Source organism: Spinacia oleracea, chromosome 5 (genome assembly GCF_020520425.1).
Source record: "Spinacia oleracea cultivar Varoflay chromosome 5, BTI_SOV_V1, whole genome shotgun sequence".
In the NCBI taxonomy this organism is placed as follows: Eukaryota; Viridiplantae; Streptophyta; class Magnoliopsida; order Caryophyllales; family Amaranthaceae; genus Spinacia; species Spinacia oleracea.
Window position 1 is genome coordinate 10,115,380 of NC_079491.1, and position 22,345 is coordinate 10,137,724.

At 34.2% G+C, this 22,345-nt stretch overlaps 1 protein-coding gene and 1 long non-coding RNA gene across 6 annotated transcripts; one reads left to right on the forward strand and one right to left on the reverse strand.

The window, feature by feature from the left end:
• Nucleotides 1-219: 219 nt before the first annotated feature.
• On the reverse strand, nt 220-2,189 carry LOC110798612 (transcription factor PRE3). Its single transcript, XM_022003808.2, has 2 exons — nt 1,845-2,189; nt 220-711 (listed from the first exon to the last, which is right to left on the reverse strand). The coding sequence occupies exons 1-2, from the start codon at nt 1,974-1,976 to the stop codon at nt 562-564; spliced, it is 282 nt and encodes a 93-aa protein (XP_021859500.1). The 5' UTR covers nt 1,977-2,189; the 3' UTR covers nt 220-561.
• A 14,545-nt stretch (nt 2,190-16,734) lies between these two features.
• On the forward strand, nt 16,735-21,835 carry LOC110788004 (uncharacterized). 5 transcript variants are annotated; one of them, XR_008922024.1, is made up of 6 exons: nt 16,740-17,066; nt 17,817-18,021; nt 18,103-18,227; nt 18,337-18,438; nt 19,040-19,310; nt 21,513-21,835. It is a non-coding gene; the product is annotated as an uncharacterized lncRNA (long non-coding RNA). The 5 variants fall into 5 exon arrangements; XR_008922023.1 differs by having other exon boundaries at nt 16,735-17,066; nt 18,337-19,310; XR_008922021.1 differs by having other exon boundaries at nt 16,739-17,066; nt 18,103-18,438.
• The last annotated feature ends 510 nt before the right edge of the window (nt 21,836-22,345 follow it).

Genomic DNA, 22,345 nt, shown 5'->3' on the forward strand with positions numbered 1-22,345 from the left:
CTTACATAGCTGGATCCTACTACATGTACACCTAGTGTACAATGTATTTTGTACACCATGTTTTTTTTATTGATTGAAATGGCGTATTTATTGTCTTTCATTCTCATTTATTTAGTGAGTTTGATGATGTGTCAACAAATTAATGATGGTGTACAAGAAAATCTTGTACACTAGATATACATGTAGCTTTTTCCTACATAGCTAAGCAATTAACCTCGATGAACGAATCAAAGTAGTTAAAGTAATAAGTATGAGAAAACAATAACAATTCTTGCTCTTTTACAGAATACATTGGGGCTCCATTTTATTATACGAAGTATGTTTTTTATGCTTAATGGAGCTTGCAAAATTAAAAAAGGAAATTAATCTAATTAACTGCCCTACTACAGCTTACATTAGCATCTAGCTAGTGATATAACCCTAGGGGGGCAAAAATTAAACTTAATTAAGTAAACAAAAATTATTTGAAAAAAAAAAAAAAAAAAGTGCACGACTGCCCAAAATTATAAAAAAGACGAAACCAAATATTTTAAAAAAGAAATAAAAAACAGAAATGAAAAATTATTGCATTAGTAAACTTCTAATTAGTGCTGCTTGATTGGTATCTGTTGTTTCTAATAACTGAGTCAATCTTTCACTCAAGTCATCTACTTCTCTATGCAAGCTTTTTATGTAGTTGCAAGTCTCTTGCAACACTCGAGATGCCGAAACCTGCAAAATTATTTTATGACCGAACTTCATTATTAACTAAATAAATAAAATGTAAATTAATTTTCTTTCATTTTATCATTTTTTTACTATAGATTAATGTCTTTATTGTTGAGATTCAGTTAGTTTTTATTCAAATCAACCTCGTCTATATCAGTCTCCCTTATTTCTCTTTTATGAGATATTACATGCAAACGGGAAATAACAAACTTTGAATTATAACATGGTCTACATTAATAAACGTTTTTAGAATTTGTCATGACTAATATTTAAATTGTTCACATTCATAGAGTGTAAGACGTACCATTGATTATGCCGACACTTACTATCAACTGAATTAAGTTATTATTCAAAAAATTAAAAAATTAAAAAAAAGTCAACAAGTCAAAATTACTAGGTGCACGGTGGAGTTTCAATGGAATTTCTCCATTTATTTCATAAATTCCCCACTTTTTCATTATATACAGTCGAATGTACTCCTTTGGCCAAAAATATCTGTAATAATGTGTTAGTGAAAATTTTGATATTTTGAACATTTATATTAAGACAAATCCAATGATATCCATAAAGATAATGTTTTATTTAATACCGTAACTATCAGTTATAGCCAAAGTTTACAGACTTAATTTGACCACATGAATAGTAAAAATGGTGAACTTTATAGAATGGATGAAGTAAACTTTAACGAATAATTAAGTTAAAGAAGAAGAGAGAGGGAGAGAAGAATAATTAGTCCAAATAAGTAAGTTAATGATTCTTATAATTAGTCCAAATAAGTAAGTTAATGATTTTTATTGTTGTTGTGTAAGAAGTACTAACAATGAAACATATTTATATTTATATCTAACTAATTTTTTAAAGGGTAGATCCAGTTTAATTTAAATAAATGATCATAGAAGATGGAAAAATAGTTAGGGTAGATCTAGTTTGAAGGTGGAAATAATGTAAAAATGCATGCATTGTAAATTAAATTACCTTAACATAGAGTATATTTTAGTACTGTAGTTTTTTTTTTAATTGATATTTAAGCTTTGTAAGGGTTTTTAAAGATCTCGATCAAGTGTTGCAATTGTACTTTGTAATAATTAATCTCTTTTTTCATTTGAATTAATACAAATTAATTTATATAAAATTACCTTATCGGGGCGTCGAGCATTATGGAGCTCAGGAAGAAGTTGTTGTAACTTAGAGACAAGATCTTGAATTTGATCATCTGTAATTCTGGAACCTCCACTTTGCCTAGACGACCTCGACCGTCTGCTAGACATAATGATACAAATGTATATTGATTTTACACTGTCAGAAATATATAATGTAGTGTTAACTAATTTGTGTATATATATATATATATACGTATATAAAACGAGAGTGAGGGAGACAATGTAAGGGAGACAAGGTATGGGGGTGTGTGTGGAAAGAGATAAGAGGTGATGAAGATGGTCGAAGAGAAGAGAGTTTAGAGTAAGAGTGTTGTATGAAGAAGACAATTGCATGGGAGAAATAAGTGGGTGGGAGTTTCGTATTTAAATAGGGTTTTTTTTGAGAGAAAAAATCAGGAGTTTGTTAAATTAATTAATTATTTAATTAAAGATACGCCCCCAAACTGCTGGCATGGCAACCCTTCTCTTTGTGTTCCCATTTTCCAAACTTTGGGGGCTTTTTTTTAGCACTTTCTCACAATTTAAGTGAGTTTAATTATTTGAATTTTTTTTTGTTTTTGGACCAAGATCTTTTGTATTACTGTTCGGCATTTGGTTTGCACATTGGTATGGGTGGGAATCAGGAATAATATCAAGATGGTATTTGTGTAGAATTTGATTCTTAATACCATGTGTTTGGTTCAGTTTGGAGATTCTTCCTTTTTATTTGATATCTATAGTAAATATATGAGTCAAACTCACCTCCCACTGAATTTCTAAACCTCACACCTCGAGGGTTTGAGGTTTGAGGTTTGAGGTTTGAGGAGTGAGTTTAAAACTTTTAAAATCATCAACCAAACACATGGTATAGATTTAGATCATTCTAAACTCATACCGGCATATATACCTCATACATAGAATTGGCAAACCAAACACCCCTTAATTATTCAGTAGTTCTTAGCCTCACACTCAATACAATGTTAGGCTGCGTTCTATTCACCTGATTTCCACTTATTTTTCCTGAACTTAACTGAACTTATCTGAACTTATTAGAACTTATCAAAACTTATTTTAGTTATAAATTGTACTTGGCCAACCCTTATTTTTCCTGAACTTATCTTATCTGAACTTATCTGAACTTATCTGAACTTAACTGAACTTATCTGAACTTATCTGAACTTATTTTTCCTGAAATAAGTGGAAATAAGGTGAACAGAACAGGGCCTTAGCTAGTTAATATTACTCTGTCCGTTCCTTAATAATCTTCCCATTTGGAACCGATAAAGGAATTAAGAAAATGAGAATATTGGAACAATTGTGAGACGGAAAATATTCAAAAAAATGAAGATTCTACTTTTGCATTAATTGAAGGAGAGATGAACATTAAAATATAAAACATGCAAGTGGGCAAAAATAGAATAAAAAAATATGGGGTAGGTCCGGAGAAGAAAGGTGGGATAATGTTAGAATTACGGAGTAGAATTTTAGGATGAGGTCTTTTGGGGAGTATTATTTGCCATGAATGGAATAATAAAAAGAAACGTTATTCTGAAAAACATGAAGAACGTTAAGGAACGCAGAGAGTACTCTTGTACAACAATGTGTTTAGATTGCCCCTTAAATTTTTTATTTTTTTTTGGTAGGACGTACGATTGCCCCTTTCTTTTAGGTTACTATACATTCATTAATGTGTTGATTGTTATTCGTATGGTACTATGGTTTGCTAGCGTGATCAATTCTTGAACCATTGGCTAACAATTCCAATATGTCTTGATCACAAAATGATTGTGGCCCTTTTGTCAAAAAAGTTGTATAGAACTCCTCTTATAATACGAATTTTGCGTTAAATTGATTGATGTATATATGTAAGGAAATTAATATTCATGTAATTATGTAACGACTCGTTAAGTTTGCTTTGATATGTAATTTCAAAATATTAATTTTGTACACGTATTAATATTATTTATAAATACATAGTTGATGATTAAACGTGTACATTAAAAACTGACCAAAGAAATTGACAGACCTAAAGAAACGGAGGGAGTACGAAGTACGTAACATGATCTAGTGATCATATGGCTAAATTATTCTCGTCTCAAAACAAAAATTACTGCAGCACACTCTAACACCTACTATAGTTCGTACGATTTAAAGTTTGCTTTTGTGATCAATAATAATAATTTTGAAAAGTACTTGTGAGATTCTTAAAAATACCTGGGGATTCCCTTCCCACGTTAAGATGCAAATTGCAATACAAGTTAATTACCTATATATGGAAAAAATAAATACTACAGAACCATTTATAGTAAGTTTGGTTGTTAGAAACAAAATTTGTAACTAATTAGAGTAAGCTTGGTTGTTAGACAACCATATATGATTCACATCATCGTATTAACCTCATTTTTTATTACAATTTGTAGAAGAAGAAAAAAAAAAACATCTAACTTGTCAGTTCCTTTAATTTGCTTCACTTATTGCCTAAAGGGGATCTGATTTTGTATCAAACCTTAATAATATTATTCCATAATAAAGTACTACTACTATATAATTACTTCCTGTTCTCTTGGACTTTTCTTTTCAGAATTTTAGTTCACTTTCTTTCAGTTCAAACTCTTTCAGTGGACATAAATATGTAGTTTTGATCTGTGTTTTTACATGTTACAAAGAATTATAATCAAAATGCATATATGTATGGTAGTTAACTTCAAAGAGGCCTAATTTAGGGTTAATAAGTTTCAGCTGATATATGTGTGTGATTGTGTTTCGTACATAGTATGTAGGCTCCGTTTTATTTGACTTATTTTGCCTGAACTTGTATTGTCTCAACTTATCTGAACTAAACTCAACTTATATGAACTTCTTTTATTTGCGCGCGCACACACACACACAAAAACAGTTATTTGAATGTGGTAATGTATGAAAAAACTTACTCCGTATTTTTTATGAATTTATCTAAATTAAACTCATCTACTGACGAAATAAGTCAAACAGAACATAATTGTAATACTTCATTTTGCGGGAGTTGGAACTTTTAAGAGAGTTCAAATTTTCATAATTTTTTCAATCAAACAAACACTATAATATCTTGATTGATCCAAAAAAACTTGTAGGATTATTCTAGTTTTTGTTTTTGAACAGGTCCTACTAGTACAATTATCTTTATTTAAAGAGGTAATGTGATGGGGCCCCTTGCTTATTGGCCTATCAATATGACAAATAGATTTGAGTGGGGTCCATAGCATGTGAGGAGAGGAAAAGGGTAAAGGCGAAGGGGTCATCCCGCGCGCGCCACATTTCTTAGGAGAAAGTTGAACTTGATGCCTCAAGTTTATCAAGTGACAACTTTTACTACTAAAGCCTAGCTTGACTAAAAACTAGCACACATGAATTATGTGATTGATCTTAGCTTAATCCTCATAATTGAAATTGGAATATTCTACAATAATCATACTACCATTCTTTAAAATGATATATAGATGAATAGATCGGTTATAGGGCGGATAGATCAGGATCGGTGCGAGTCATTAGCAACCCGGATTATTATAGGGTAGCTTTTAAAGGGACGAAAGTGGATCGGGTTGATCCGAGTCAAGGATCGGTAGTAGGTCGGTAACGGGCGGGTTAATAAATTAGCCAACAAATGGATGGAAAAGAGAGTCAATAGATATCCACGTAAATACTAATCTATTCATATGTTTATTTTCTTTTACTAAATTACTGGTCTGATCCAATATCGACCATGTCCAAAAAAAGTCAATTCGAAATACTATCTTAAGTTCGATTGGTTAAAATATATGTAAAATAATTTTCACATTGATTTAGAATAGGTGGAGGTCTACTAACTTAGTTGGTAAGCTCTTGAAAAAATTATACTTAATGCCTACGATCGAATCCCGTCTACATCATCCGTCCTCAGTGGCTCACCTTGTCAGTTTAGAAGATGCATTCTCCGTCACTAACACTTAGCTGGAGATTCAATTTCGTATTATTTCAAGATTCCATTATAAACAATTTAAACCCTAGTTAGTAGGTTGATCATCAATAACATTAAAATTAAAGCCCCCGATTCATTATAAGATATGCAAATGGATTATGGACAACAAAAATAAACCAAACTGACACAATACAATATGATAAGTAATAGTCAAGTGTATAATCATACAATTTCCTAAGCTATTATTAACATGCATGATCAAAATTTAGAAGCGAGTCCAAGTGACTTATATATTGTAATATAATACGAAATATATATATTTATTGTACTCTACTATATAGTCCAATAATTTTTAAAAAAAATTAGTATTATGTAAGAAAAAGGGAATTTGTTGAACCATAACCTATTACAGGTTAGTCATACCAGCTATACAGATTTACGTTTGAGTCACTCCCAAGTATTTCGCAGCTGACAGGCTCGCCAATGTGACCTCAACGTCACAAGGTGGGTTCCCCACTAACTCCACCAACTTGTGTCGTTTACTATATGTCTATATTGTCCAATTATAATTATAATTATATACTCCCTCTGTATTTGTTTAAGGGATACACTTGCCTTTTCCGGCCGTATTTATTTAAGAGATACACTTGTCATTTTTAGTAACCTATCAACATCACCATCTAATTAAATAATCTATCTACACCACACCTCCACCTCTCACCACCTAAAATGACATGGTCCCCACTTGTTTTACTTATTAAAATATCAACTCAATCCCACTTGTTTTATTACTTTATTTCATTTAATTCTTTTTCTTAATATCCATGTCCGACCAAGGGTATCTCTTAAATAAATACGGAAGGAGTAGTACACTAATAGTGTAATTATACAAAGTATATAGTATATTATTTGATTGGACAAGAAGTGAAGAAGTATATGTGGGCGGTTGAGAAGCGTTGACCGGTCAAATGAAAAACGGTGGAAAACCGGAAACACCAAGTTGTGGGTGTCGAGACCAACAACATGAAACGTGGTGCATCGATCATGAATCACATACATACATTTCTCTGTTTTATTTTATGCATGTGAAACTATGTAGCAAAAGCGTTACGCCGACCCTTACTCCTCGGTAAATATTTATCAAACTTTGCGTATGTTGGAAATATAACATGAACATAAACTATATTATAGTATGATTTCGTGATGGTAATATTACTAATATATGCTTCCCTCCAAAATCCCCTATCAGTTACTATGTCATTCTTCAACCGCTTCTCCCAAATTCAATGGCTGTAAATTTTGGAATGCGCAATGTTATTGCATTCTTCTTACGAATACTCTTGCTAATACTTCTTGGATTGTTATGGGTACGTAACATATTATCAGATCGTTATGGGTTACACTACGTTGTACTACGTAGTAACGTAGCATTCGTACGTATGCACTACTTGTTTTCTTTTCAAATAGCACATAGAAATAACCTTACATGGTTAACGACCTAACGTAAGAATTGTTTTTTTTTTTTTTTGTTAAAGGGTGTTTTATATTTAGATAGCGATTTTGGCGAAATTTTGCTATTATTAGTTGTGCTACATTTCTATTGTCGAATTTTCGTGCACTAGCCAAAGTGGTATCACTACGTTGTATTAACACGTAATATATAGTTGCTGACAAAAAAAACATGTAATAGTTTTCCCAAAAAATATTACAAGGGCATGTGCGTTCTCCTCACCTTATAAATTAAGCTTAAGGTCTAATAATTAAATTCATACAAAATATGTTGTATAAGTTTAGATAAGTTTTAATCGAGTTCGATAAGATCTAATATATTTGAATCAGCTCTAATTAATAACTTAACTCTTTTGTAATTAATCGGGTTTAATCAGCTTCAATCGGGTTCAATATAAGTTCCAGTAATTTAGATTAGATGAGTTTATATAAATTTAAGATATTACAGGTGAAGAGAATACACTCCTAGTCATTGTCTACAAGGGGTTATTTCGACCTTCCTATCATTGAGACAATTACGTAGTCAAGTCATGTGTGAGCTACATAAATAGAAAGTTGACTGTGACTAGATTATTGCTATTTATGGATTATTATTCCGGAAAGTGTTTGCGATAGTTTCGTTCTCACATGCCCTAGTGATCATATTCAGTAATGAGAACTTAATTTGTTCTATGATTAAGGGAATCCAAATGGCTTGTCAGTTGTCACACTAATAACAACAAAAGGCTTCACATTATATAAAATGTTGGATTTCTTGGTTTTTTTTAAAAGATAACTCGTGATAAAGTAAAGGAAAATCACAAATAGAGAGGTTGAATTGAGGAATTATGTGGGAAAATGCAGTATTTAACTGAAGACGTAACTATTTTTGGTTTTAAAAAACTTGTCATTTACCTTTTTAAAATAAACTAGTCTTTTGGCCCGTGCAAAACACGAGCTTTACTTGGGGTAAGCAGTTTACAACATAATACATAACTATTATTTTTATAAATTTTCTTTTGTATGAGTAGATGTAATGTTCCAAAAAAAATGTATGTAATATTTATTAGACAATACTTTGTGCAAGAATGTTAAAAAAACAAAACATAGTTTTTTATTAGCTACCCACTAAACAGTCGAACAAACGCCTAATAATAGGCAAATCCTGTGGATGATGTATAACAAAAGTTCCCTCAAAAACAATTAAGGGGCTTAACTTGTGACCTCCAACTCACAATGTGAGTTACCCACTAACTTGTGTTGTTTATTCAATAGAACTATAGAAGTAGGTATTAGTAGTGTACGTGTGTCATTCCATAACAATATTTTTTAGACTCAGTTATCAAAGACTCATTCGATCTCATAGTCCTTGCTGCTTTTGGTACATTTGGTTACGGGATAATCTTGCAGACTACATAATTATTACCTTTGTTCTTTGTATGAGTAACTCCTGCCTAGATGAAGGTGAGGTCGGAGATACTTGTAAGATGAGGTCGGAGATACTTGTAAGGGAAATTGATTTTTAACCTGGTAAAAGGTAATGCCATAGGAATTTTTGCTTAAAATTGTATTTGTCTTTGTTGATTATTTTTCCTTTTGTAAATACTTTCTTTCCCCTGTAGTAGTTAATATTTTTTTGAAAAATGTGTCATTATATTCCGAATATAGACTGAATTATGAAAGGTGTTTATAACTTTAGTAAAAGGATGTGTTTATTCTAACTATTAAATTATGGTCTTTGGATTCAATGTATGCCACTGACTTGTTTTTATCACAAGAAACTTTAAAGAGCGAATACTGTATAATATTTTCAGCAAGCTAAATTACCGTGAACCTAAATTCTCATAAGAAAATTAAAACTTTTAAATAACTCGTACTACATATATAATTTCCACAATATTGAAATTATTATTAATTCCCATAAATTTACACAAAAATGTGCTCATAAGAAATTTCTAACTTGGTAAAATCATAAAACAATACAAAGTATAACATAATCAGGGAAAATAGTAAAAATATATACCATCCTTGAATGGGAAAAAAATGATTACTCTGTTAAAGCTGAACTTATTACCTTGTAAAAGTTACACAACAAATAGAACACAAATTACCAAAATTTAAAGGATGCATGAAGAATGTTTGGCAATTCTGCCTGATTTTTAGCAAAATGGATGCAGTAATCAAATGATTGAAGATTGAAACATTTAAATGACCAAATGAAAAAAAGTTATAGTGAACGAAAATAGGGAAATACCTTGGTTATAACGAGTTCAAGAACCTAAAAAAATTACAGAGTAATTCTTAACCATCTTGAGTATACACGAATTATTGGATAATATCTGAGGCCAAAACAACCAAAAATTTATAGAACGGAGTTATGCTTACATGTGATGTAGATGGGATAATTATAAACAAACCAAAATGAATATATAACTATGTAAATCGTCTTAAAGTACAAAATTAAAAGAGGATGAAGATCATAGAATAGAGAACGTAATTGAAAAGAAAATGGAAAATTGGATGTGTCTGATAAATACCAAGCACTTAACTGCAAAATCCATTAAAACCTGATGTCGTTTCAATTATGTATTAAATGGCTCATTGGTTGTTTTTAAAACATGTTGCCGTTTCAATTCATATTGAAGAAAGATGAAAAGGTGGAATCATTAAAGTTGTAACATTGAAGTTTATTTCTTTTCATATTTCTGTAACATTGAAGTTATGCATTCAATATTGAAGGAAGATGAAAAGGTGGAAGCATTTAACAATGTGGTGATTGTACATGCACGTGGCTTAGTAAAAAGGATTGAAATAAGGTAATGACACATGGCAAAGTAAAATGCATGATGATTATGTGTCCGCCGGCCATGTGTCTTCAAAATAACCTTGCTTACGTGTCCTTAAATTGGAGTTGGTCTTCTTTTTTAAATACTAGGTATTGACTAGGTATTGATTAAGTGTATCGCTATTCGACGCCCGCCCACGCTAAAAACGCCCCACTATTCATAGTGAAAGTACAGAAATACCCTTATAAAAACTTACCCCTCCCTTTTATTTTTTTTACCCTTCTCACCTCACCTTTCCCTCACCTCTCTCTCAACCCTCCTTCCCCACCAACTGGCTGCCGGAATGTCGCCGGAAAAATGAAATTCCGGCGAGATTTTTTTGTTACCCCTTTTATAATTCGCCGGAAAACTGAAATTCATACATTTTTCTTCATTATTCGCCGGAAAACTGAAACTCCGGAAAACGTTTGTTTCTTCATAATTCATGTGGGAGTTGCGGCTTTGTATATAGTCGTGGAATTTGTCTCGGAAAATCCGCTCCCGGAAAGCTCGTAAGCTTCAATGGAGGAGGTAAAAATGGTGTTTTTTTTTTTAATTTTTTTATTAAATTCTGGCGCACACTATTTGCATTGGTTCCATGAACCTGGCGCACGGAATTTGCACCAGTTCCATGAACCTGGCGCACGGAATTTGCACCAGTTCCATGGACTTGGCGCAAATTCTGTGCGCCAGTTACATGTAACTGGCGCACAGAATTTGCGCCAGGTCCATGGAACTGGCGCACAGAATTTGCGCCAGGTTCATGGAGCCAATGCAATGTTTGTGCGCCAGTTACATGTCCTTCATGCAATGTTTGTGCGCCAAAACTAAATCTGAAATTCAAATTTGTTTAAATAAAATTTTATTTTTTAATGTAAAGTTATTCGAATTAGTATTATAATTAGTTAATTTAATAACTATTTATTTAAGAAAATTATGTTAGTGATTTTAGAAATTTGTAGAAATTGAAATTATATAGTTATTTTAAATTTTATTTATTTTAGAATTTATGTTAGTTATTATGCGCAAAATTAATATTATAATTTATTAATTTAATTTTTATTTAGTTTAGAAAATTATGTTAGTTATTTTAGAATTTATTTAGTTTAGAATTTATATAATTTAGAAATTATGTTAGTTATTATGCGCAAAGTTAGAATATAATATGATAATTAAATTTTTATTTAATTTAGAAAATTATGTTAGTGATTTTAGAAAGTATGTTAGTGATTTTAGAAAATTATGTTAGTGATTTTAGAAAGTATTCAAAACAGGTATGAATCCACGCGGCCAACCAAAGAGATCGTGTTGGCATTTGTAAATACCAATCACTATATTCTTCTGGATTTGACTCCTGATTTTCCGTTACCAACCATTCCACCGCGTTGGAGAGAATTGGCAGATTATAGCATTCTTGAATGGGAATCAAGATATCAGACTAGGAGACAAGCTTGAGATCGATATTCAGATGAGTTTAATTTTAGGAGGGGTAGATCATAGTGTAATTTAAATATTTATGTTGTAATAAACTAACTGAATTATGTTGTGTTTCATTTTAGTTTGTATTAATTAAAAGACTTTGACGTAGTTACTTTGATTTAGTTATTTGGAAATGCGATGTTAACGAAATTACTTATAAAAGTCAAATATAAACTAAACAAACAAAATCATCCCAAATTAAATTACAAAGTCCATTCTAAACGTCCAAACAAACACGAATTAGAAAGTCCAAATAAACACGAATTACAAAGTCCAAATAAAAATTGAAATACATAGTCCAATGCAACTGAAGTTCATGAAAAGCTATTACAGTCACTGGGAATGCAAAATAAAGTTCCAGTCATCCAATAACTTCTGGGCGGCTATCACCATCGGGTGATGAGGATCATTATGAGCTTCAATAAGTCCATGAACGACTTGGTTATATCGCCCAATCCCCTGCAATATGAATTTAGGAAAATGTTAACGACAATCAAATGTTTAAAAAATACAATTATAAAAGTAAATAGACTTACGTATTCAGTGTGAGAGCGGTCAGGTACAACTACAGTCGGTGGAAATGCAGCAAAAGCAGGACAAATTTATGGATGAGAGTGACCCATAAACCATGTATCATAATCATCTTCACACAAGTAAGGCACACCATCTGGAACAAGAGTCAGAGACGCAAGAATCAAACTGGCAGCATAACCATCGACTGCGAAACGTTTCCACAACTTGTCTATATGTGTCAAGTCATGAAACTCCACCTCATACTTTCTCGAGTTAGGTGGCCAATACGCTTTACCAAAGAAAATGACTTCCTGCGGAACACGCTGCACATAACCCAATTGCCGAGTAACCCGATCAGGGTTGTACATTTCGCCAATATAAGTAGTCCTCGGACAAGGTGCGGCGGGGTTGGCGCCAAATGGCGTCCACAAAACCTACGAATAATGACAACATCAACAAAATATTATAACTAATATAAAACATAAGCAATATGCACTTAAAACAATTAATTATGTTTGTTATATTACCTGCTCTGGTGTGAGCTTGTCTAGTCGAGCACGAAACGATGCCAACCTAGTCTGATCCTTACTCTCTGGAGCATAAACCCATCTCAATGCACGAGGATCATTATGTCATATATCCTTCCTGACTGATCGTGGTCGGAAGCATGGAAAATGCTCGTATATCCACGCCTGAAGAAGCGTGAGACAACCTCCAATACCTCGTGACTCTGATCGTGTAGCCATACCCAGCTGGCGATAAAGAAAGGCTAAGCAAGCTGAGCCCCAAGAGTAGCTCGGTACACGATCCAAATGATCTAGATTACGTAAGATCTGCGAGCGAACCCGACTTCTACTCTTATCAGTAAACAAACAACATCCAATAGCAGTCAATAGCCAACCAGTCATCTCACACTCTGGGTCCCTAGCCAATCCCTCCAAATTGCCAATAATAGTAGAAGTCTTCACACAACCGCGCTGCCATATTGGCGCTTTCCCTGCTTTAAGGGTCGCCTCATCGCTCACCTGAAGCAACTCAAGAATAAGGCTCATAAGAGATCTGCTCGTGTCGTCGTAGGTACAACTCACTACACTCCCCTCAACAGGAATCCCAAGTATCGCCTGAACGTCATGCAACATGATCGTCATCTCTCCAAATGGCAAGTGAAAAGTGTTCGTATCCGGTTGCCACCTCTCCACGAAAGCTGAAATCAAAGGAGCATCAATGTGGGATGCCATCATAAATGGCAAATGACTCAACGAACTTTCACCTAGCTTATCTCGCAGATCTTCTTTCATTCCACGATACCACTTCATTAGCCGCTTACATACCACTACTCTACTCTGGCAATGCAATTTACCTCGATCGAACGTGGCTTCCCATAAGGACCTCGCAACGTGAGCCGGGTAGCTGGGAATAACGCTACCGTCTGAAGGACCTCCGCCCATCGGGCCAGTAACTAACCATGTGTCTCTAGTCCCCTTATCTTTACGACAACGTCCGGTGGTACTCATACTCCCCTCAGGGTTACGAATAAACTTCCCTTTACGTCGATGAATAGTAATAGGAGCATTAGAGTCGCGCACCACGACGCGAGGTGGAATGACTGGCTCCTCATCGCCCTTAGAACCCTCATCCGCATTGCCCCCAGAACCCTCATCCTCATTGCCCTCAGAACCCTCATCCTCATCGCCCTCAGAACCCTCGTCCTCATCGCCCTCAGAATCCACGTCATAGTCATGGCAAACCTTCGACCCATGAGAAGACTGAGGTGGCGAGCTATTCAACTGCGCCTGGGGTGAGGTGGATTGCAAGGCGTTATCCAAAGCAGTTGTGAAGTCCTCCAAGTCCTCCTCAATATACTCCTCACCCAATGGTAAACCATCTCTCTCTCTCTCTCTCTCTCCTAACCGAAGCATTTACACACCGACTTCTCGTATGCCTCACTCCAGAACCAACAACGACATCATTCACATCATCCACATTATCCTCATCAAATTCGACGTTGGTCTTCGTAAGTCGCTATTATTCATCAAACGTGACATATATTAGGTTGATTTTCATTAAAAATTAATTCCTCCATTAATATTCAATTATATTTTCAAATCGATTCAAAATTACGTTACTCATTTATAAAGTAACTCAAAATTACGTTACTCATTTATAAAGTAACTCATTCAAAATCGATTCAAATCGATTCAAAATTACGTTACTCATTTTCAAATCGATTCAAAATTACGTTACTCAATTATATTTTCAAATCGATTCAAAATTAGCTAAATATTGCTAATAAAATATTCAAAATTACGTTACTCATTTCTAGTGTTGCTAAATATTCTAACATGACATATGCTTGTTAACAACTATTCTTAATACCAACGTGACCTGGATTACATTTTTAAATTTTTATTAGCGTGACACATATCTTGTTACCAAACTAACATTTATATATCGTTTAAACGCTAATAATTTTATAATACATTTTGATATTATAAACTATATTTTTATTTATATAAACTATGATGTATATAATAATTTAATAATATTTACTAACATTTATCAATTAATTATATTCCCTAGCATTAATAATTAATTCCGTTAACATCATAAACTTTAATCAACTAAAATATTATATTGAATAATCTTAATTAAAACAGATAATTAAATAATAAATAAAAATTAAATTACATAAATAATAAATAAATAAAAATCAAAAATTATAAAAATTAAACAGATAATAAACAGATAATTAAATAATAAATAAAAAAAACAACGTGACCTGGATTATAAATTAAAATAGATTATTTAATTATAAATTAAAACAGATAATAAATAAAAAACAGATAATTAAATAATAAATAAAGAAAATCGAAAATTATAAAAATTAAATTAAAATTCAGTAATAAGTAAAACAATAATAATTTATTTTAAAAAAAAAAATTCAAATTTCGAACTCCCGCCCACGCACACGATTTGCGCCTCCAACCATGTCAACCGCGCACAGCCTGTGCGCCGGTGACATGGGGGTGGTGCACCAGATCTGCACGAACCCCATGACACCGGCGCACAGGCTGTGCGCGGCTGACACGGTTGGCCACGCAAATCGTGTGCGCCACCCAACCCATGAAATTAAAAAATAAATAAATTCAATTACCTTTAACGCCGGCGGCGGTTGTGGAGGAGACAAGGGCGTCGATGTGGGTCTCCTCTTTGGAGCCATTGACGTCGACAATCTCACCGGCGACAACCCGAGCTTGCTTCGTTGAAACAGAGTCTTCAACGCGGCCGTCGAAACTGGGTCTTCAACGCCGCCGCCGCGAAACACTATGACCTTGCTCCTCCGTTGGATTATTGCCGACAAAAGGATTTCAACGCCGCCGCGAAAGAAGACTCTCCGGTGGCGGCGAAATGGCCTTGCGAGCTATTTGGGGTTCCGCGAAACAGGACGTTGGTGGAGGTGAATCAGCGGCGGCGGCGATGGTGGGCTTTAATTTGTGGCGGCGGAGATGGCCTGAGATGGTGGCGGCGTTGATGGTCGGTGCCGGCAGGAGCAAGGGAAGGAGGGAGGGAGGGACAAAGCAGAGAAGGGGAAGGGGTGATGAGGGAGGGGGAGGGTTGAATTTGATTTTAAAGGGCATAATTGTACTTTTACGTAATAAATTAGGGCGTTATTAACTGAATAGGGCGTCGAATAAAAATCCCCTTGATTAAAGGGGTATTTATTGAATACATAATAATTGGGTTGGTGAATGAAATTGGAATATACTGGTAAAAATTTTATTTTTGTTTTGAATATTATAGCAAAAATGTATGGAAAATATAGAAATTACACGACTTTACATCCCCATACGTCGCATCCAAGAATGGTATTACAATGATGGCATGAAAGTACATGTTTCGTTCTTAATCATAAGTTTTTTATTTTGTCCTTTTGGCGGGAAAGTGTAGGCATTTCATATTAAAGGTGTTAGAATATGTCTTGAATCGGTCATACTCCTTACTGCAATCCCCCACCACGGGATCTCGCTAGCTAGGGACGCAACGTGGTCAACTAGTCGGGGTCTAGAGACGACGCGCCCTTATTAAGGGGTTCAGGGACACAACGTGGTCCCCAATGTGGTTTCAGAGGCAACGGCCCCGAACTTTACGGTATCTGTTATTCTGGACTAGGATTATCTGTTTTGGGCCTATTTTCTAGCTAGGTTTCTCGCATCTGTTTAGAGAGTACTATTAAACTCTCTGGGTCATAACCTAGTTGTATTATTTAATCTGTACTCCTCAAGATCAATATAAACTTTCCTCTCCTCTGTCAGTGGACGTAGCTAACACATTGTTAGTGAACCACGTTAAATCTATGCGTTCTTTATTTACGTTATTTATAATTTTTCTTGCTTCCGTTATAATAAACTAGTATCAGAGCTGAATCTGTTTTAGGCACTACTACAAAAAGTGACAAAGAGATCCCTCAAATAAGACCCCTTATTTAAATATTGGGTCTCTTTGATGGAGGAGACCTCCTATCCCAAAAAACGGGTCTCTTATATCACGTGACCCCATTTATAAAAAAAGAAAAGACCTACTATCATGAAACACGGATCTCTTATATCACGTGGGCCCATTTAAAGAAAAAGAAGGAGACCTTCTGTCACAAAACATGGGTCTCTTTTTTACACATCTCCTTACTTCAATCTCCCTCCCCTGCACGCGAGCAAGCAATTTCTCAGGAAAACCTCTGGTTAATTTCTCTATCCTCCCCAATCTTCGATAATCTTCGACAAGAAAAAAATATATGGAGCTTCAGCAAAAAAAACCCTAAAAACGGCAGACTATTGTGCACATGTTGGTGCAGATTTGCGATTGAAAGAAGCAATTTATCGAGAAATTGAAGTACCAATAGAAACTCTATATCGGTCACCTTCTTTCCACGCTCTTAATCCAAGGAATTCCTTGCCATTCTCAAATTTATTTCAAATATCACTGGTATTTCTCTTTCTCCTCAATTTTTGCTGACTTTTTCCGGTTATGTCATAATTTTAAGGCTTTATGATTACAATTGGACGGTATTATTTGTTGGAGGTGTAGGTTTGTCAATTAGGGCAAAAATCTGTTCATTTTTTCAGAATTTCTAGTTAAGTTGTGATTGTTGTGGATATTTTTAGCTCTAATGTTATATTTGTTGCTAATAGATTTAAGTTTAATGCGTTTTCTGCTTTAGTTTTTTTTGAAAATTAGGGTTTCAGTATGTGTTATTGAGTATTGTTTTCTAATTAGGACGAATTGGTTGTCATTGTGTGTTTATTGATTCGGGATTTACTGAATTTTGTTAATTTCTTGGGTTAATTATTGTAGATGATTATTTTGATTGGTAATAAGTAGTGGAAGTTATATTATTTGAGTTGCAAACTAAGTGTTTGATGAAATTCCCAAATGATTGTGTGATGAAACCCAAGGGTAACAAGAACTTCTTAAGCAAGCTCATATCCATTATCAATGACGTAGAACTGCGTATGAGAAAGGCTTAGGTGGATAACTGTACTTTGGTTTCTGACTTTCTGCGGAAGAATGTGGTTCTGCCAGGAGTTTAATACGTGTTATGTTTTAGTATTCTTTTGGTATATGTTCTTGTGTTGGAGGGAATCTTATGAAGAATATGGAGAAATGTATGTTGATCTCATGAAGTTAATGTCAATATTATCAACTTTGCACTAATACGTATTTCATATTCTACAGCTGTCTCACAGCCGCATTTAGTTGGTATAAAGGAATCTACACAGCCAAGCCCAGACAGGAATACACTGGAGGCTGGTACAGTTGGCAATATAGCTCAAGCAAGGCCTTCTGTTACGGAGGAAAGTGCTGTACAGTGGGCTAAAAATGATAAGAGAAGATTACTTCATGCTGTTTATAGCGTTAGAGATTTAGATAAGACTATAAAGTACATTTCCAACTTTAACATCTGCAAATTTCAGATTGCTTATTATGAAGCAGATGACTAATTATTGTGGGAAAAATGTAGATTCTATACGGAGTGCCTTGGCATGAAGGTATTGCGGAAAAGAGACATCCCAGAGGAGAGATTTTCAAATGCCTTTCTTGGTTTTGGACCCGAAGAGTCACATTTTACGGTTGAACTTTCATACAGTCAGCTCTCTGGCTTTAAATCCATCTTTTTTCAATGAACATATAGACCTATCATTTTGTTGACTTCCCTTTGCTACCATATACTTGCTCATTTTTGTTCTGTGCATAGTGAATCTTAAATAACAAGGTGTTGCAATTAAAACAATGGTTACAGACTATGGAGTTGACAAATATGATATTGGAACTGGTTTTGGTCACTTAATAGCAGAAGGTATTACTAAAATTTTCATATCCTTAGTGATGTAGCCAAACTTATTACTTCAAACTATATTGCTTTAAATACATACTATTTCCTTTGTGGTTGTTAATCCATTCCTCCACCCCCACAAAGGACACTAACTCACTTTCGATGGTAAAATAAGCATCTGATTTCTTTTATTGTATAGTTACAATACATTTTTCATACTTGAACTTACCTGTGAAGAATTTAAGTTGGTGTCTGAATCTGGAGATCCTCTTGTGTGTTTTACTTCCACTTTAAGTAACTCAGTCATAAATGGGTAAAAGTCCAAGTATCAGACTCGACTATGTTATGAAAAAGTCCATTGTTTTTGTTTGAAATGAAGTATCAAGAATCCATGCCATATATAGTGTTAAGGATCCAACACACCAGTACTTTAGGTGGAAATGAAGAATTCGAGTAACTTAGCCTTCACATTAATGCTAAAAGAAACAGAGTATTTGATTTTTATCCAAACATTTGTGACTGCAATTTATGATTATTTGTAGCCGATCTGTTTGTCCTGGATTGTGTGGTTATTTACAGTTTTCCAATGTCTTGGTTCTAATTTTTTTTCCTCTGATTAACACAGTCCCACAAACATAGTATACCCATCTTATTGCATTTCATGCTCACTTCTACATGGAGCCAGAGACCTCAGATAGTGGTTCGATGACAATTGGGGCTGCTGGTGGTCGTGGAGGTATCGCTTCAGTAGGCGGGAGAAGTACAAGATCTCCTACTTCTAATTAAATTGTGCGACCTCTTCCTGGCCTGAAAGAGAAAGTTAAGAATGTCATGTTTTAAGAACGTTAAGAACGTTACTATTGGGCCTCGGAGCCTCAGAGTTTGGCTACTGAATGGTATGTTGCGTGGTCTGCGTTTGTGTGTATGCGACTTATTGGTATTTGATCACTTCTCTTTCTAGTACTTTGACTACATTGTTTTCTTTCATTTATCTTGTCTGACATCTTGTGAGCTGAATTATGAATTGCTATGAAGATTTGCCACTGTGTTCTTTATTATCGGAAATACACTAGCCTATATTGTGATATATTTAAATTACTTTTTAATTCGTATTAAAGTAGGAGAATTGTTCCACATGAGAGGTTTTAATCGCGGCGTACGTTGTGTGATGGGCATATATTAACATTATTGTTGGACTCCATGGCCGACCGACTGTTTTAATTCTGTAGCACGAGTGAGGGGATTATTCCTACATATGTCTTTTGTTGGGTTTTCTTGGATTTGGGGTTTTAATTTATTGATAGAATTGGGAATCAGATGTCTAGAGGGAAAATGCATAGTTTAGTAACTTATTTATATTTCAGTTTTTTTTGTTTTTCTTGGATTTGGGGTTTTAACTTTTAAGTGATAGATAGAATTGGGAATCAAATGTGCAGAGGGAAGATGAATAGTTTAGTAACTGGTTATATTTCTTTTTTTTGCCGATTTGCCTTCATCCTGTTTATCCTGGCCTTGCAGTTTGCAAACACAAGCCGAAACTTGTTGGGTAATTGTGTAAATGTTCAATTATTATTATCAACTGGCTTGGGTGTAAACTGCAAAACACATGACTGATAAGTGATGTGATCACTTATCTTCTCTTATTGCCTCTTACTAAGCATTACAGTTCTGAATAAATACATGATTTGTGATTCAATTTATTTGCACCTCACAGATAATCAGAGAAGTTAAGGCTTAAACAACACTTAATTAGTGTAATACCAGTTTAAACCAAACTTAATCAGTGTAATACCAGACTTAAACAACACTTAGATTATGCAGTTTGTCCCTTGTTCTCAACTGTCCTGAACAGCAATCCAGGAAATAATTGAATGCTTGGGGATGTTAAAACTGCTCCATACCCACCTAGACCATGCACACTTGGGCATATATTATGGCAGACTTGTGCACCAACACTGTGGTTGCGTTTTTTCACTGTAAAAGGTAGGTTTGAAGAATCTGCTAGTTTCTCTGCGTATCTCTTCATACTTAGTTGCAAGACTGCTTGCTATCTTGTCTTTTGGCAAGCGAGTCGAACATATTCCCTGTCATTCCTGTAGCCAAATGACAACTAATTTGTGGAGCTTCTGCAAGATCTTTGGGTATTGTTCAAGTATACTTGTGTTGCCGTAATTCTGAGTTTTAGCTGATTTTCTTTTGATAGTTGCTGTGTAATTTTGAATTTGAACTTTTCTGTTTATAATAAATTTACCGTCCATGTTCATAAAGGTTTGTCTTTTATTACCGAATTGCAAACATGTACATCTTAAATCTTACACTGTTGTTGTAATTCTACTCCTTAACTGTCATTCTTACTTGGATACAGTAAACTGAAGTATGGAACTTTTAATAGTGCAAGCTACTCGGGGTATTGAAAGCTTCTGAAAAGAGAGTGCTCAGTATTATAAATGTCTTATTTCTGCAATATTATCCCCTGAATCCTGATACGATATTGTTTTAGTAGAAAGATTATGTTATTTGCCGTATTCCATTCTGTGTGAATTAGTGTCTGGTGAATGAACAAGATATCCATGTTTCTCGTTTTAGATGACTTCCTGTGAAATAAATTGTTCTTTGGAAAGTTAACTTTGATATCCACTGATCCTCAATCATCAATTGTTTTGACCACCAACAGTCCAATTATGAACCTCAAAACCAGGCTCTGAAAACTTATAAATGGACATCCAGTTTGTTCTATGAGTTCCGAATGGGGTATGAAGTGATGTTATGTGGGTTTGCTGCTGCAACAGGCCTCTGGTGGTGTTTTTTTTTTTTTTTTTTGTGGATCAGTGGGATTGCAGTCTTGTTAGAATTTCAGTTGGTTGGTGTTGTTGGATGGCTACCTGCTATGTTTTTTGGAGTTTTCTTGGTGCCTTAATGTTGATGCCCTTTAGTTTAGGCAACCAAATAAATTGCCCTTAATATATTGCTGGTTGGTATTCAAAGTTTCATTCAGCTGTTTATATTTTTCTCATCATTCGTGTTATCGTAAATCGGTAAATGAGTCGATTTTCTTAAATTATCCTTTGTTTAACTACTAATTATGCTACTTATTACAGTTTTATGAAGAAACTTATTCATCAGAAAACGAGGATGAGGTTAGAGACATGTGGGTCGAGTATTTGCTCAAGCATGAAGCAGATGAAGAAAACCAAGTTGATGGTATGAAAATAACTCCACGAGTTTTGGTTCCAATTGTTGGTAAAATTGGCATGAATGATTATATTTTGGAATTGATTTTTGTTTTACGTTTTTGGAAATTGCGATGTAAATCTTTGACGTTTATGCAAATTACAATTTATGTAAAGCTTGCGTTTTGAGCATTACTTGTGGGAAATATTTTTTTGGTAATATATGGATTATGGAATTGTTCTCGAATTATTACAAATTATGTATTATAGCAGGTGTGGTTTTGTGCGTTTGATTCCTGCTGCCCGATATTTATAGAGGTGTAAATGCAGGTGTAATATGTATGTTAATTCTGAATTGTCGTTGCTGGCCTGTATTCTGCTATTATCGATTTTTTTTTAAAAAAAAGGGTTGCAAAGAGACCCGTCAGGTGTAATAAAGGCTCTCTAGTTATAATAATAAAAAATTCAAAGAGACCCCATATCTAAGATACGAGGTCTTAATTTGTAAAAAATAATAATAATAAAAATAACAAAGAGACCCCCTATCTTATATATGAGGTCTTAACTGCTTTAATAAATAAAAATAAAAATATTCAAAGAGACCTCCTATCTTACTTTTGGGGTCTGAACATTTTAACAAACAGATCTCACATCTCTAATAAGATGTCTCTTTCCCTTCTAAAATATTTTCACCAACGTTTACAGAAGAGACCCCCTTTCTTACGTGGAGGTCTCTAACTTTTAACAAACAGACCCCCTCT

What these genes read in the sequence shown, in the direction of transcription:
- LOC110798612 (XM_022003808.2), bottom strand. Translation starts at nt 1,976, where the DNA reads ATGTCTAGCAGACGGTCGAGGTCGTCTAGGCAAAGTGGAGGTTCCAGA. An exon ending in ATGCTCGACGCCCCGATAAG is followed by an intron (nt 712 to 1,844) that starts GTAATTTTATAT and finishes ATAATTTTGCAG; the next exon opens with GTTTCGGCATCTCGAGTGTT.